Below are 12,037 nucleotides of genomic sequence, written 5' to 3'. Positions count from 1 at the left end.
AACAGAATAAAGTAATGTCTGATAGCCCGGAGGACAGAAAAAAAAAATCTGCAGGGGTTCCAAGGCCATGAGACCACCCAGTCCCCACTGGGGATTCTACCTAACATAAATTACCTAAATCAGTCCTCATGGTTTTGAGGCTTCACATGAAAGAATTTGATGATGATAGTCATTTGGACATCTGGCCTTCAATCCATTAATGTAGGGACTGCATGGTGCCTTGTTCAGGTGATGGTGGTGCAGAATGCCACCACAGAAAAAACAGAAAAAGAACAGCAGAGAAAGTAAGGATTAGTACTGATTGTGGAGCCATGATAAAAATGATAATTCAATGCATATACACTTTATCAGGGTTATACTAAAATGAAGCTATGACAAAGCCAATAGAAGGGAAAAAAAACAATCCTTGTTTCACTAGGGTGGTAGCATTGCTATGATGCCTGCCAGCTTACAGTTCCCAAGCATCCTGACACCAGCACTCCATGTATCTGTTGTTTGACTTCAAAGGCCATTTGCAATGAGATATTCTTACCACATCTGCTTCAAAATATGTACCATACAATTAAAACATACTAAATGTAAAAGCATTGGCTTCAGTTTATTTAATAATTTGTATCAATGGCATCATGGACTATCACGTTATCACCAATTTTTTACTCACACTTTCTTAGAAGTCCTTGCTTTATTGTTTTCTAACATTCTACAAGATTTTTTAAAATCTTTGCAATGTACCAAATGCTGTATTTCGTGAATGCTCATATACTGATGATATGGCTAGATTTAGCTTCTTGCAGCTGACTGACTGAGGGCGAATGACGTTTACTGGCATCTGTGTCCATATATCTGAAATCGACTGCTACGCATAAATCTCCATTTTAGGAGCTTTCGCATATAAAGTGTGAAGCGCCTATTGCTATAGCCTACGTCTGTCCGAGGATTCCCATTGGACCAATCTTGCTGAAATGCGATACATTTATTCTTCAAAGACATCTTTAGAAACAGTTCAGTTTTCGAATTTCGTTTTGAATTCTCCCATTGAAAAACATTGGTGAATCTACGTACTCATCTATCTTAAACCGGATAAATTTTTTTTATTGAAAAAAAATATTAATATTACCTTGACAGAGGTTACACCAACTTGTATATTTTGTATATTTTACTCTTTTCACCTCCGATTGCTGCTACTGAGTGCAAACAGATCCCGAATACAAGTGAACGAAACTCGAACCTGTGAGCGCGGGAAGAAGTTCCTGGCGCGCGGGCTGACGGGAAGTCCTGTCTGGAAGGTGTGCGCGGACTTCTCTGCATCAGCAAGTTGTTTCTGCTTTAATCAGTGTTCTCAACTGCTAGAGTACAAACAGACGTGGCCCAGCTCACCGGCATTTCACCCCTTGATGTTTAAAGGTAAATTAAACGATATTCATAACCATAAAAGTTTAGATATGCATGCAGCAACCCGTGACACGTAAGAAGTTATGCACAAGGTAAATAAACACGTACTCGATATTAACCTGACACTAAACCAACGTCACAGCCCCATTATCTGCATTTTATAGTGATTTACTATTTCTCTGATACTGTAATTTACCCGGGTGAGCGTGCTTCCCGATGACAGCCTGAAATCTGGACTGTTGCTAAGAATAACTGAAGAATATCTAAATGTCCCGGTTTTATCAGACTGGCCATCTAAACGTTTCTCCGTGCCACAAACATTGCTTCGCCAAAACAATCTCCACGATCTATTTAGGACAGCGTGCACGAAGATCCAAGGGGAACCCCTTCTTGATTAACAACATGAGTTTTACTTGAACAGCATCGGGAGGAGGTACAAGAAGTACACACAAAAAAAGAACTGCCATTTATTTGTTTCCACTTCAAGCACTTGTGGACTCCTATGCGTTCATTTTTGAAAGTGTGTTTCTTTCTTTCTTTTTTTTTGCCGTACCCTGGTTCATCTCTGAGGAAGATGAGATAAAGCAGCCATTAAACAAATGAGGATGGGCTTTATGGTGGGCATACATCCTACGCAAGTGTCCAGGTTTGGAACTTTGAAAATCTGATCGTCCTATACGGTCACAGTGCCACAATCACCTGATATCCATAATAGTCACTCGCTGTAGTACAGTTTGCCTTTAACTTTTATTATTCTCTAATATTTGTCATAACTGAATAGCTTTGCAAGTCTTAGTACTACCAGATATGCAAGGACAAAGAAGGAATTCGTTACAAAAGATTTGGATTTTTAATATCACTTAAGTTATGTTGATTGGCAGTTACACATTATTGATGTATATGGGAGTGGTGCCCGAGTCCTGCGCAGGCCAGTTTTCAGGTTTTTGCTGAGTCCAGGTGGGACAGCCCCTGTCCCTCACAACTGTAACATGGATTGAGAAGGTCCTAGAGCCTATATACTGAGCTCTATCCACAGAAGGCTGCAGTGCCTGCGCAACCACTGAATGCACCTGAATGTTATGCTATGTGTGCATTTTCTAACTTGGTTTATTTGGAAACAAAACATTATAACAGAACACATCGCAGGCATACGACATTAGCATATGCCTAGAAAACGATCAAAAACTCCATCTGACAGAGCAATGCAAATCGAGACTCCATCTAAAACAGTTCTTGATACAATAAAACAACCTGTAGAATAAAAAAAAAAAAGTTAAGCATGGGCCCAGGAAGTTACATTTTTCCATGTCTTTAAAATGTTGTAAACAGACCCTCATAATGAGAATTAAGATTTTTGTTTCAAGTTTGAGATAACATACACCACCACTTTCCAACTGAGCGATAGAAGGTGAATTGCATAAAATGTTTGCGTAAAATATTCTGCAGAGTGTGGTATAGGATATTACAACTCGCTTTATAACCATTTGTTTATTAAGTATTACTCCAAATAGTGATGTCAAGGTGTTGAAAGAGATTTTAATTTAAGACTGAACCGATTCCCAGTAAAATAAGCATGCAGACTTCTTAAAGGCTCATATTACAAAATAAATACCACGATATGTGTTAATACTTATAGAAACGTCACAATGTGCTTTATTTTAATAATGTTTTTAAGCAGTACTTTCCAATTACACAAGGGAAAATATCAGAATACATTTATAATGTGAACATATGAAGGTAAATCGGGTAGTCTATGGTGATATCCTTATGCTGAAAGGCCCCAAGATTATAACATTCCCTCACTTGTTGTTGAAGTGGGGGAATCCCCGTGTTTATCGCACATTAAAATGCAAGCCCTTGATGGATATACTAGTATTTTAAAGCTGTTGTTACTGTTAGTATTTATGTGTAAAAAGCTACAGTATTGTTCACATACTTATTCAATGTCGAGCCAAAAATAAAAATCCCATTCAAGCACTTTTTATTAAAGTTACATCCATTATTCATGTGAACAATATTGTGGCTTGGGGGTATTTCAGAATAAGGTTTATAGAAGGATGTCACAATTACCGGGTTTATCTTATGTTCACATTATAAATGTATTCTGATATTTTCTCTTTAGTAACTGTTAAGTACTGCTTAAAAACAATATTAAAAATAAAACTTAAAACATTAGTATATCTGTATTGTTGAATTTGTAAATTCCAAGATAATTCATCCATCCATCCTCTTCCGCTTATCCGAGGTCGGGTCGCGGGGGCAGCAGCTTGAGCAGAGATGCCCAGACTTCCCTCTCCCCGGCCACTTCTTCTAGCTCTTCTGGGAGAATCCCGAGGCGTTCCCAGGCCAGCCGGGAGACATATTCCCTCCATCGTGTCCTGGGTCTTCCTCGTGGCCTCCTCCCTGTTGGACGTGCCCAGAGCACCTCACCAGGGAGGCGTCCAGGAGGCATCCTGATCAGATGCCCGAGCCACCTCACCTGACTCCTCTCGATGCGGAGGAGCAGCGGCTCTACTCTGAGTCCCTCCCGGATGACTGGGCTCTCCCTTAAAGATAGGGTGAGAAACTCAGACACCCTGCGGAGGAAACTCATTTCAGCCGCTTGTATTCGTGATCTCGTTCTTTCGGTCACTACCCATAGCTCATGACCATAGGTGAGGGTAGGAACATAGATCGACTGGTAAACTGAGAGCTTCGCCTTGCGGCTCAGCTCCTTTTTCACCACGACAGACTGATGCAGAACCCGAATTACTGCGGATGCCACACCGATCCGCCTGTCGATCTCACGCTCCATTCTTCCCTCACTCGTGAACAAGACCCCAAGATACTTGAACTCCTCCACTTGGGGCAGGATCATAATTCTATAAAAAGCCACAGTATTGTTCACATACTTATTCAAAATAGAGCTAAAAATAAAAATCCCATAATTCAGAAATATTAATTAATTAAATATTCAGGATATTTTCATTTAAACAAATGCTTTAAACGCTAAGCTGCTTTTGTTGTTTTTTTTGAACAACATGCCTTTATAATCTCATCAATCAGAGAATCACTATGTTACGTTTGTAACATTTGCTACTGTAAGTATTCACATCATTAGTTCGAGAAAAAAACCCTAAAGAATTAATAATTAACAGACGAGTCAAACCCAGGGTGCTTTAATTGTTCACTGTACAAACTTTTAAGGTTTCCTGTGTGAAATCAACATTAATCCATTATTCCAGAAGTCTAGTGAAAAAGCCGTTTTCAAAGTATCTTACACGAGTGTTAGTGCTTATGTCTGTGTAGAAGTTTGAACAGTAACTGGACTGACGTTACCTGTAGTTAATTCATCTTAACCATTCAAATATAGGACATAGGCGCTTTTACCATGTTCACATTATAGGGTTTATTCTTATGAACGTTTAGATTTCCTTTAAAAACAAATAAATGCCACAGATTTAGTGTTTGCATAGTCATCTGCACTGCCAGCGTGCAGTTTCCTCACACGTCCCACTGTCCTACATGCATGATTGCAGAGGAGTGCTAAGTTTGCTCCGTGACCTTGCACTGAATATGCCGGATAGCAAATGCATGAAATTTTGGACATGAATGCGAAACTTCTGTACCTTCATCAAGACACTGTATTAAAGTGATTCATCTCACCATCAGGTTATCTCCTCTTACAAATTAGTGACACTGCAAGTTAAAACAATTACAGCTCGCATCCGATACTTAAGAAATCGATTTGTGCAGGCTTTGTAACTAACTTTATTATGAGATAAACGGACAAGTTTTTTTTTTTTTTTTTTTTTTAAATAGTAAGCACAATTCCCAGATCCATGCGCTTAAATTCTTTTGCCTTGAACACAAACCATTTCCTGACACTTTTGACATTTTTCTCTCCAACACCTATGCTGCAGGTCTGTATCATTACTACTGTATGCCATGTTTAAATGTAGTCTTTAGTCATGTATTATGCCTTTTGAAGTAATTCTTCCAGCTCCAGTCCCACGTGTGCACTACTGAATTTCATTCGGCATTATTGATAATATAAAAAACGCTACAGCAGTACCAATGCATTTTCTGATTTTTGGTATCAACTTGGTATTGAAGTATCACTTCTTGTGACATTATAGTTAACATTAATGTACATTAATGTATTCGTTCCAAAACTCTGGTCGTAAACCGATTTGGTCGTGAACCGAAGCAATTTCCCCCATTGGATTGCATGTAAATACAATTAATCCGTTCCAGACCGTACGAACTGTATGTAAATATGTATATTTTTAATTTTTAAGCACACAGTTAATTATACCATAGAATGCACAGCGTAATAGTAAACTAAATATAAAAACATTGAACAACACTGAGAAAACCTTGAACAACAGAGAAAACTAACACTGCAATAGATCGTGCTATAGTGCTAGCAATTGCTCTCTAAAAAACACGTTTTTTTAATGAGTTTTAAGCACAGGGGAAAAAATGAACATTTGAAAAATCCGTAATTTAATAAACCACCAAGAAAAGTAACATTGCAACAATGCAGGCCACGAACCGATCACTGTAAACAGAAGTGAAAACAAAAACAAGCCTCTACCTTATGCGTCCCTCCCTCCCTCTCTCTCTCTCTTTTGTGAGCCTGGAGCGCCTGTGTGTGTGTGTCTCTCTAGCGTGCTCCTGTGTGTGTGGGGCCTCTCTCTGGCGCTGCCTGTCTCTCTCTGGCGCTGCCTGTGTGTGTGCACGGCTCTCTCTCTCACGCGCTGCCTGTGTGTGTGTGTGTGTGTCGCACGCTCTCGCTCTCTCTCTTGCTTGCTGCACAGGAAATGCTCAGGGAGAGACTGAACATGTACAAACCGAAAGGGAACTTGGCTTGTTCATATACCGAGTGTGTGGTCGTGAACCGAGGCAAAAGTTTGGCGAACTTTTTTGGTCATAAACCGATTTGTTCGTGAACCGAGGTTCCACTGTACATCAAACAGATCAGAAAAGCAGTAAAATACAAGTCAATGTTTACATCCACTGATTCAGAAATGGAGAAACAATCAAACATAAGGTTTTGGAATAAAAAGTCAAACTGCCATGAAAAGCAACTTACTGCACTTCATAATACCTGTGTCTTACTGTAGTGCCCACAGGTTTTCTTCTCTTTTGCCATGTTCTTGCTCTGAAAAGTAATATGCTCCAATTGTTAATGATACTGCTCTCATATAATACATTTACTGCAGCTTCCCAGAAACAAAGTGAAAGTTGAACAGGTCCCAAAGGTCACAGGTTTTGCATACCCACACCTATTATACTGATACAGAATTAGAAATGAAAATGAAAAAAAAAATACAGAAAAACAATTTATTTCTTAAAATATTTAATTAAAGCAATATTACTTCCATTGAGAATTAAGTGCAAATATCAAGACAGCTGGGTACAACAGAGGTAACATAAACCCAGCTTCTTTTTAAAGGCAATAGTTTCAGTTTTCATGTAGATAAAATATATTCTGGCATTACATTAAAATAAATAATAACTTTCCTCCCCTCACTGCAGGGTTTCATAAAATGCTACAATGTTTTGGAAACTTTTTTCCTAACTACATTCCACAGATACAGAACTAAACAAATTAAGTACCTTTATGAAAACCATGGTGCCACTGTGGAAAGCAGCAAAAAAACAAAACAAAACAAAACAAAACTGGCTTTCTTCATTCTTATCCAGCAGCATCTGTGTACAAGAGTCCCTAGTATATTCTAGGTTAAAATAATCTGACCTTTACAGAAGTCAGTCACTGGAAAGAAAACCAAATGCACCAGCATCCCAGCACAAACAGTAGGATGACTCTTACACTAAGGATTCATTAGACTTAAAGCTTGAATTTTCATCACAAAAGCATAAATGACTCACATAAGTCTCCCACAATTACATATTAGAAACACACAAAGCAACAGGACACTGCCAGGATGATACATGGAACAACAAACAGAACCAAGACCTGCTTAAATGGACTAAATAAAAGGAAACAGGCCCTGAAATCTAACTGCAATTTGTGTCCAACTTCATAAATACGGCGGAACACTGGGCTCCATAACAAGTACAACATTTTATACAAGAAAGAAAGAACACTTAAGTGCTCAACAAATCAATTAAAGATTACTAAAAATAAACAAAAACCGGGTAAACTCAAAAAAAAAAAAAAAAAAAAAAAAAACAGTGTAGAATGCTCTTACAAAATACGCACTCCAACAAAAGATTCTGAAGTGGTTTTTTTTGTAACAATCCTTCATAATTAGTAGTATGAACAAAATGAGGAGAAATCAACACAAATATGCATCACTTAATTATGGGCTTTGGGTTTATACAAATTACATCTGAAAAAATTAAACACAATGTACACACAAGAGGGTCAAAATTAAATATTAACATTAAACTACTGCATGGTATGTCCAAAGATCCACTTCATTCATGGCAGGCACTGGCAGGATGTATGGCTTTTGGAACAGCTGATCAATCTGGTTTGGTTTGATGCTTTTCTGGGGAAGGAAAGAACACTTCAGCAATTAGCCTGATTTACTGTGGAAACTGGGGGAGATGAAGGAAGGCAGCTTATCAATACAGGTGAACAGTCTTCACTGCCTGGCATAGTTATCTGACACTTTGTGACATGTGCAAAGGTGTCAGCATCTCTTCAAAAATGGCCCCTTTGACATTGGAACCACGAAGGTTTGCCTCCTGCAAGTCACAGCCTGAAAGGTCACAGTTCTGGGAAAAAAAGAAAAATATAACCAATTAATTTGCCTCAACTGAACTTCAAGTTAGTCAATTGACAGTAGTTATATAAAAAAAAAAAAAAAAAATAATGTCTTTGAAGAAGTAGAAGACTACTTTTTGTAATTACAAAAGGTAGCTCTTAATGCAACTGAGAAATCTACTAAAACCACAGGTTTGTTTTATTAAGCATAACACAACCATGATTTATCACATTCAGTATTAAGGGTAGTCTGTGCCTACTCTGGCCACAGGGGGTACATAGGAAAAAACAACCCCTGGATAAACCACCCTTATCCAAAGCCAGTTTGAAATGGACAATTCCAGCTTAGATACTTCAAAACTGACATAAGTTATTCTTTCAATCAAAAAAAATGTACATCGTATTGAAATAAATATCTAATTACCATGCATAATACTTTTACACCCTGAACATACCTCAAGGTCTGTCCCTGCAAGTGTTGCACCTCGCAAGTTGCAGTTCTTTAGCTTTGCATTCTTTAATGTAGCAACCCTCAGATTAATGCCGGTCATCTGACTGCCCTCCATATCCACCCCTTTCAAATTTGCACCTAAAAGAAAAACAACTTTTTAAAATGATGGATTTGTCATAAAGCACACACACCACAGCATTCAGCTTACCTCAATAACTTAATATATCTGGTAGAAACATTACACACGTCATTTAAATATACTAAGTAAGAGACATTAATAGATAACAAAAGTAAAGAAGAATGAAAAATACATAATCATTAAAATATACCATATTGCAAATACTTTACACTCAAATATAAGACAAATGAAACTATGTAAAATATATAAAAATACCGTGGTCATGTAGAAAAAGAAAATTCCAGTGTTTATCAATATTAACAAAAATGAAACTATGAATATAACCAGTGTGAAAATTATGCAAAATTGACAGACTCATTCATATACTCAATAAAAAAAAACATTTGTTTAGTTAAAAAGCTGAATTTTGACAGGATGGTACATGTTTTGCTATAGCAGTCTACATTAAAATTGTTAGTTTTATATAATTTAATTTCCCCCTCCTAACTTGTAACACATGGGTATATCCTTAGCTCCATTACTGCCCATGCTCAACTTTAGTTTTAGTTTTCCTTTAACCAGATTGTATTACAGGTTAATGAGACTATCGTCTTTTACTTTCAAGATGTCACTGGTTAATGCATCTTTCATACTGTGTATGACTTCTTATCACAAGCCTATTTTAAAGTATACAGATTCTCAGTCCTTTTATATTCTTTTACTTTCTCAGCCTTTTACATTCCCACCCCCACAACGGAAAAACTAAATCTCCAAAATGCCTTGGAGGATTTGATTTAAATTTGGCAACGTTATGCAAAAAGGAAAATTAGTTGACATGTTTTTTTTAATTTTCAAATGTTCTTGGCTATGGGTAGATGGATGACTGAAGACAGGAGAGAGAAAAAAAAAAAAAAAGGACATGATTATGTTGTAAAATGGAGAAAGAAAGTTCAGTGAAGCTCAAGGAAGAAGCCAAGCTCAATGATTAGAAGTGCTTTTTTTTCCTGTTGACTAACGGCACTCACAGATGCCCACCAGCTCTCATTTCAGTTCGGCGCCAAACCCAGCACTGAAAAATCAACCCACTTCCCAACCCCACTATTCAAATGAGGCGCTTACCACCACTCTTCGATCACTGTGCTGCAAGCTCCAAAGGAGAAGCATTGGTCTTAGATACTGGAGCTTTAATTTCTAATGGGGAAGCCACAGAAATTGTGCTGGGATTCTTGTAATAAATTGTTCTGGCTCTTCGCTCTTCACATTAATACATTTGTGTAACACATAGGGTGTTCTGCCATTTATGTATATCCACTTCAGCACTACTTTGCAAATACATTCACATCTGTAGACTTTAAAGGGGGCCTACATACAACTGACGATAAACATGAAAATATTGTACTTCAGGGAAAAGCGTAAACAATGATAATACATACATATTTAAACTTCATATTTTAATACCCATTTCATTTCAAAACAACAGACTTTCCTGTAAAACTGTATTTTGCAATGGTCATCACCAAAGCCATGTGACTAGGAAAAGCAGAAAGAAAATGTAATGCAGGAATGTTTTATTCATGGACAATGGTGTATAGCATATTCAAGAGTAAGCAGCTCTAATAACCTAATAATATTTACTAGCCAACCAGCGGCATAGCATACGCCGCATAATTATGCCACTTTTTTAACGAGTTTTGAGGACAGGGAAAAAAATGAACATTTGAAAAATCCATAATTTAATAAACCACCAAGAAAAGTAACATTGCAACAATACATGCTACGAACCGATCGCTGTAAACAGAAGTGAAAACAAAATCAAGCCCGGTGCATTCTTTAACTGCCTTCTCTGCCTTATGCGTCCATCCCCCTCTCTCTCGTCTGTCTGTCTGTCTGTGTGTGTGTGTGTGTGCATTCCCTGTGGAGAGAGAGAGACTGAACACGTGCAGAAATCATCGGCGTGCACGGCTGCTTAGTGAATTTTTGGTGGGCGTGGCTCTGTCTTGCATCTTGCCTGCCATGGACTCGTGTGTGTGTGTCTCTCTCTCGCCTGTATGTGTCGCTCTCTCTCTCTTGCTGCACAGGGAATGCACAGGGAGAGACTGAACACGTGTGGAAATCATCGGCGCGCACGGCTGCTTAGTGAATTGTTGGTGGGCGGGGCTGAGTTGGTGGGCGTGGCTGTCTTGCGTCTTGCCTGCCATGGTCGGCTGCCTTAGTGAATTATGGGCGTGGCTCTGTCTTGCGTCTTGCCTGCCATGCGAGGGTGGATGCGGGCCGGGGAATAAGGACAGTTTGTGAGTTAGCAGCTGCGATAGTTTTACACTCCAGTACATTGTGGTGAATCCTGGTAACAGGTGGGCGGGCAGGCGTTCTCGTCCCATGGTCTTAGAGTTGGTGGGTGGGGCTCTGTGAGTTGGCGGGCGTGGCTATGTCATGTGTATCCCATGGTTGTCTTGCGTGCACTGGTTGGCTGCTTAGTGAATTTTATATATATATATATATATATATATATATATATATATATATATATTAGATACTTATTTGATAAAATCCTTCATCTAAGGCAACTTACAACATCTGAGATACAACTGATTATATTTTTCTTTTTCCAGTTAAAGCACAGACAGGTTGAAGTGACTTGCTCATGGCCACACAATGTCAGTAGAAGGACTGGAAGCCACAACCTCAGAAGTCTCAGGTTCAAAGCTTTATTAATGCACAGCATTGTGGGAATGACATCTTGTGTGTTTCAATCAAAGCAGCCGTTTTTAGGAACTGTTAAAAATATTTTTAGCAAAAAAAAATACAAACATTTTATATATACACAAATGTGCAAATTGCAAATGTGTGGATTAGCAGAATGGAGCCTGCTACAACCCCCTCCAAACCCCTCCGCCCCCACCCCCCAATTCGATCAGATGAAGGCATCGCCCTGCTACTGAACACAAGCTTAAAATAGAATATGTTTTCATATGTTATAGTAATAATGACATTTTGATGTGTAGTGTAAGATGTGCTAGTCATTTGCAAAACAAAAGCCGTTAGCACAGTGATAAGGAGCTACAAGCTTCTTTCCATATGTTAGGAAAATTTAAGGAGGTCAGGGACAATAGAAAAAAAATCATAAGCTTCAGGCATTGTAGTGTTAAAATTGTTCCAGTAGAAATCATTAAAGAATATAAACAAGACTGATTAATGCAGACATATGTTGTAGCCTGAACGGACTAGCAGAATCTTCATATTGGTGTGATTGTATCAATCAAGTGAAATCAAGCATTTATGAAGTGTTTTAGAGGAGATTTCATAATTCAGAGATATATATCATGTATCACAAAATACCCTAAAAATATTGTGAAAT

The 12,037-nt window shown here is 38.2% G+C and overlaps 1 protein-coding gene across 1 annotated transcript in view; it reads right to left on the bottom strand.

Moving 5' to 3' along the window:
• Window positions 1-6,719: 6,719 nt before the first annotated feature.
• The window catches only part of kctd9a (potassium channel tetramerization domain containing 9a), a 31,089-nt gene continuing 25,771 nt past the window's right edge, over window positions 6,720-12,037 (bottom strand). The window contains exons 11-12 of the mRNA XM_028799435.2: window positions 8,569-8,702; window positions 6,720-8,124 (exon numbers count right to left, since the gene is read on the bottom strand). Coding sequence (XP_028655268.1) covers window positions 8,008-8,124; window positions 8,569-8,702 — 251 coding nt within the window. The 3' untranslated portion in view covers window positions 6,720-8,007. The remainder of the gene's footprint in view (window positions 8,125-8,568; window positions 8,703-12,037) is intronic.

The sequence above is a fragment of the Erpetoichthys calabaricus genome, chromosome 1 (genome assembly GCF_900747795.2).
Source record: "Erpetoichthys calabaricus chromosome 1, fErpCal1.3, whole genome shotgun sequence".
Taxonomy (NCBI): Eukaryota; Metazoa; Chordata; class Cladistia; order Polypteriformes; family Polypteridae; genus Erpetoichthys; species Erpetoichthys calabaricus.
This window is presented reverse-complemented; position numbering and strand designations above follow the sequence as displayed.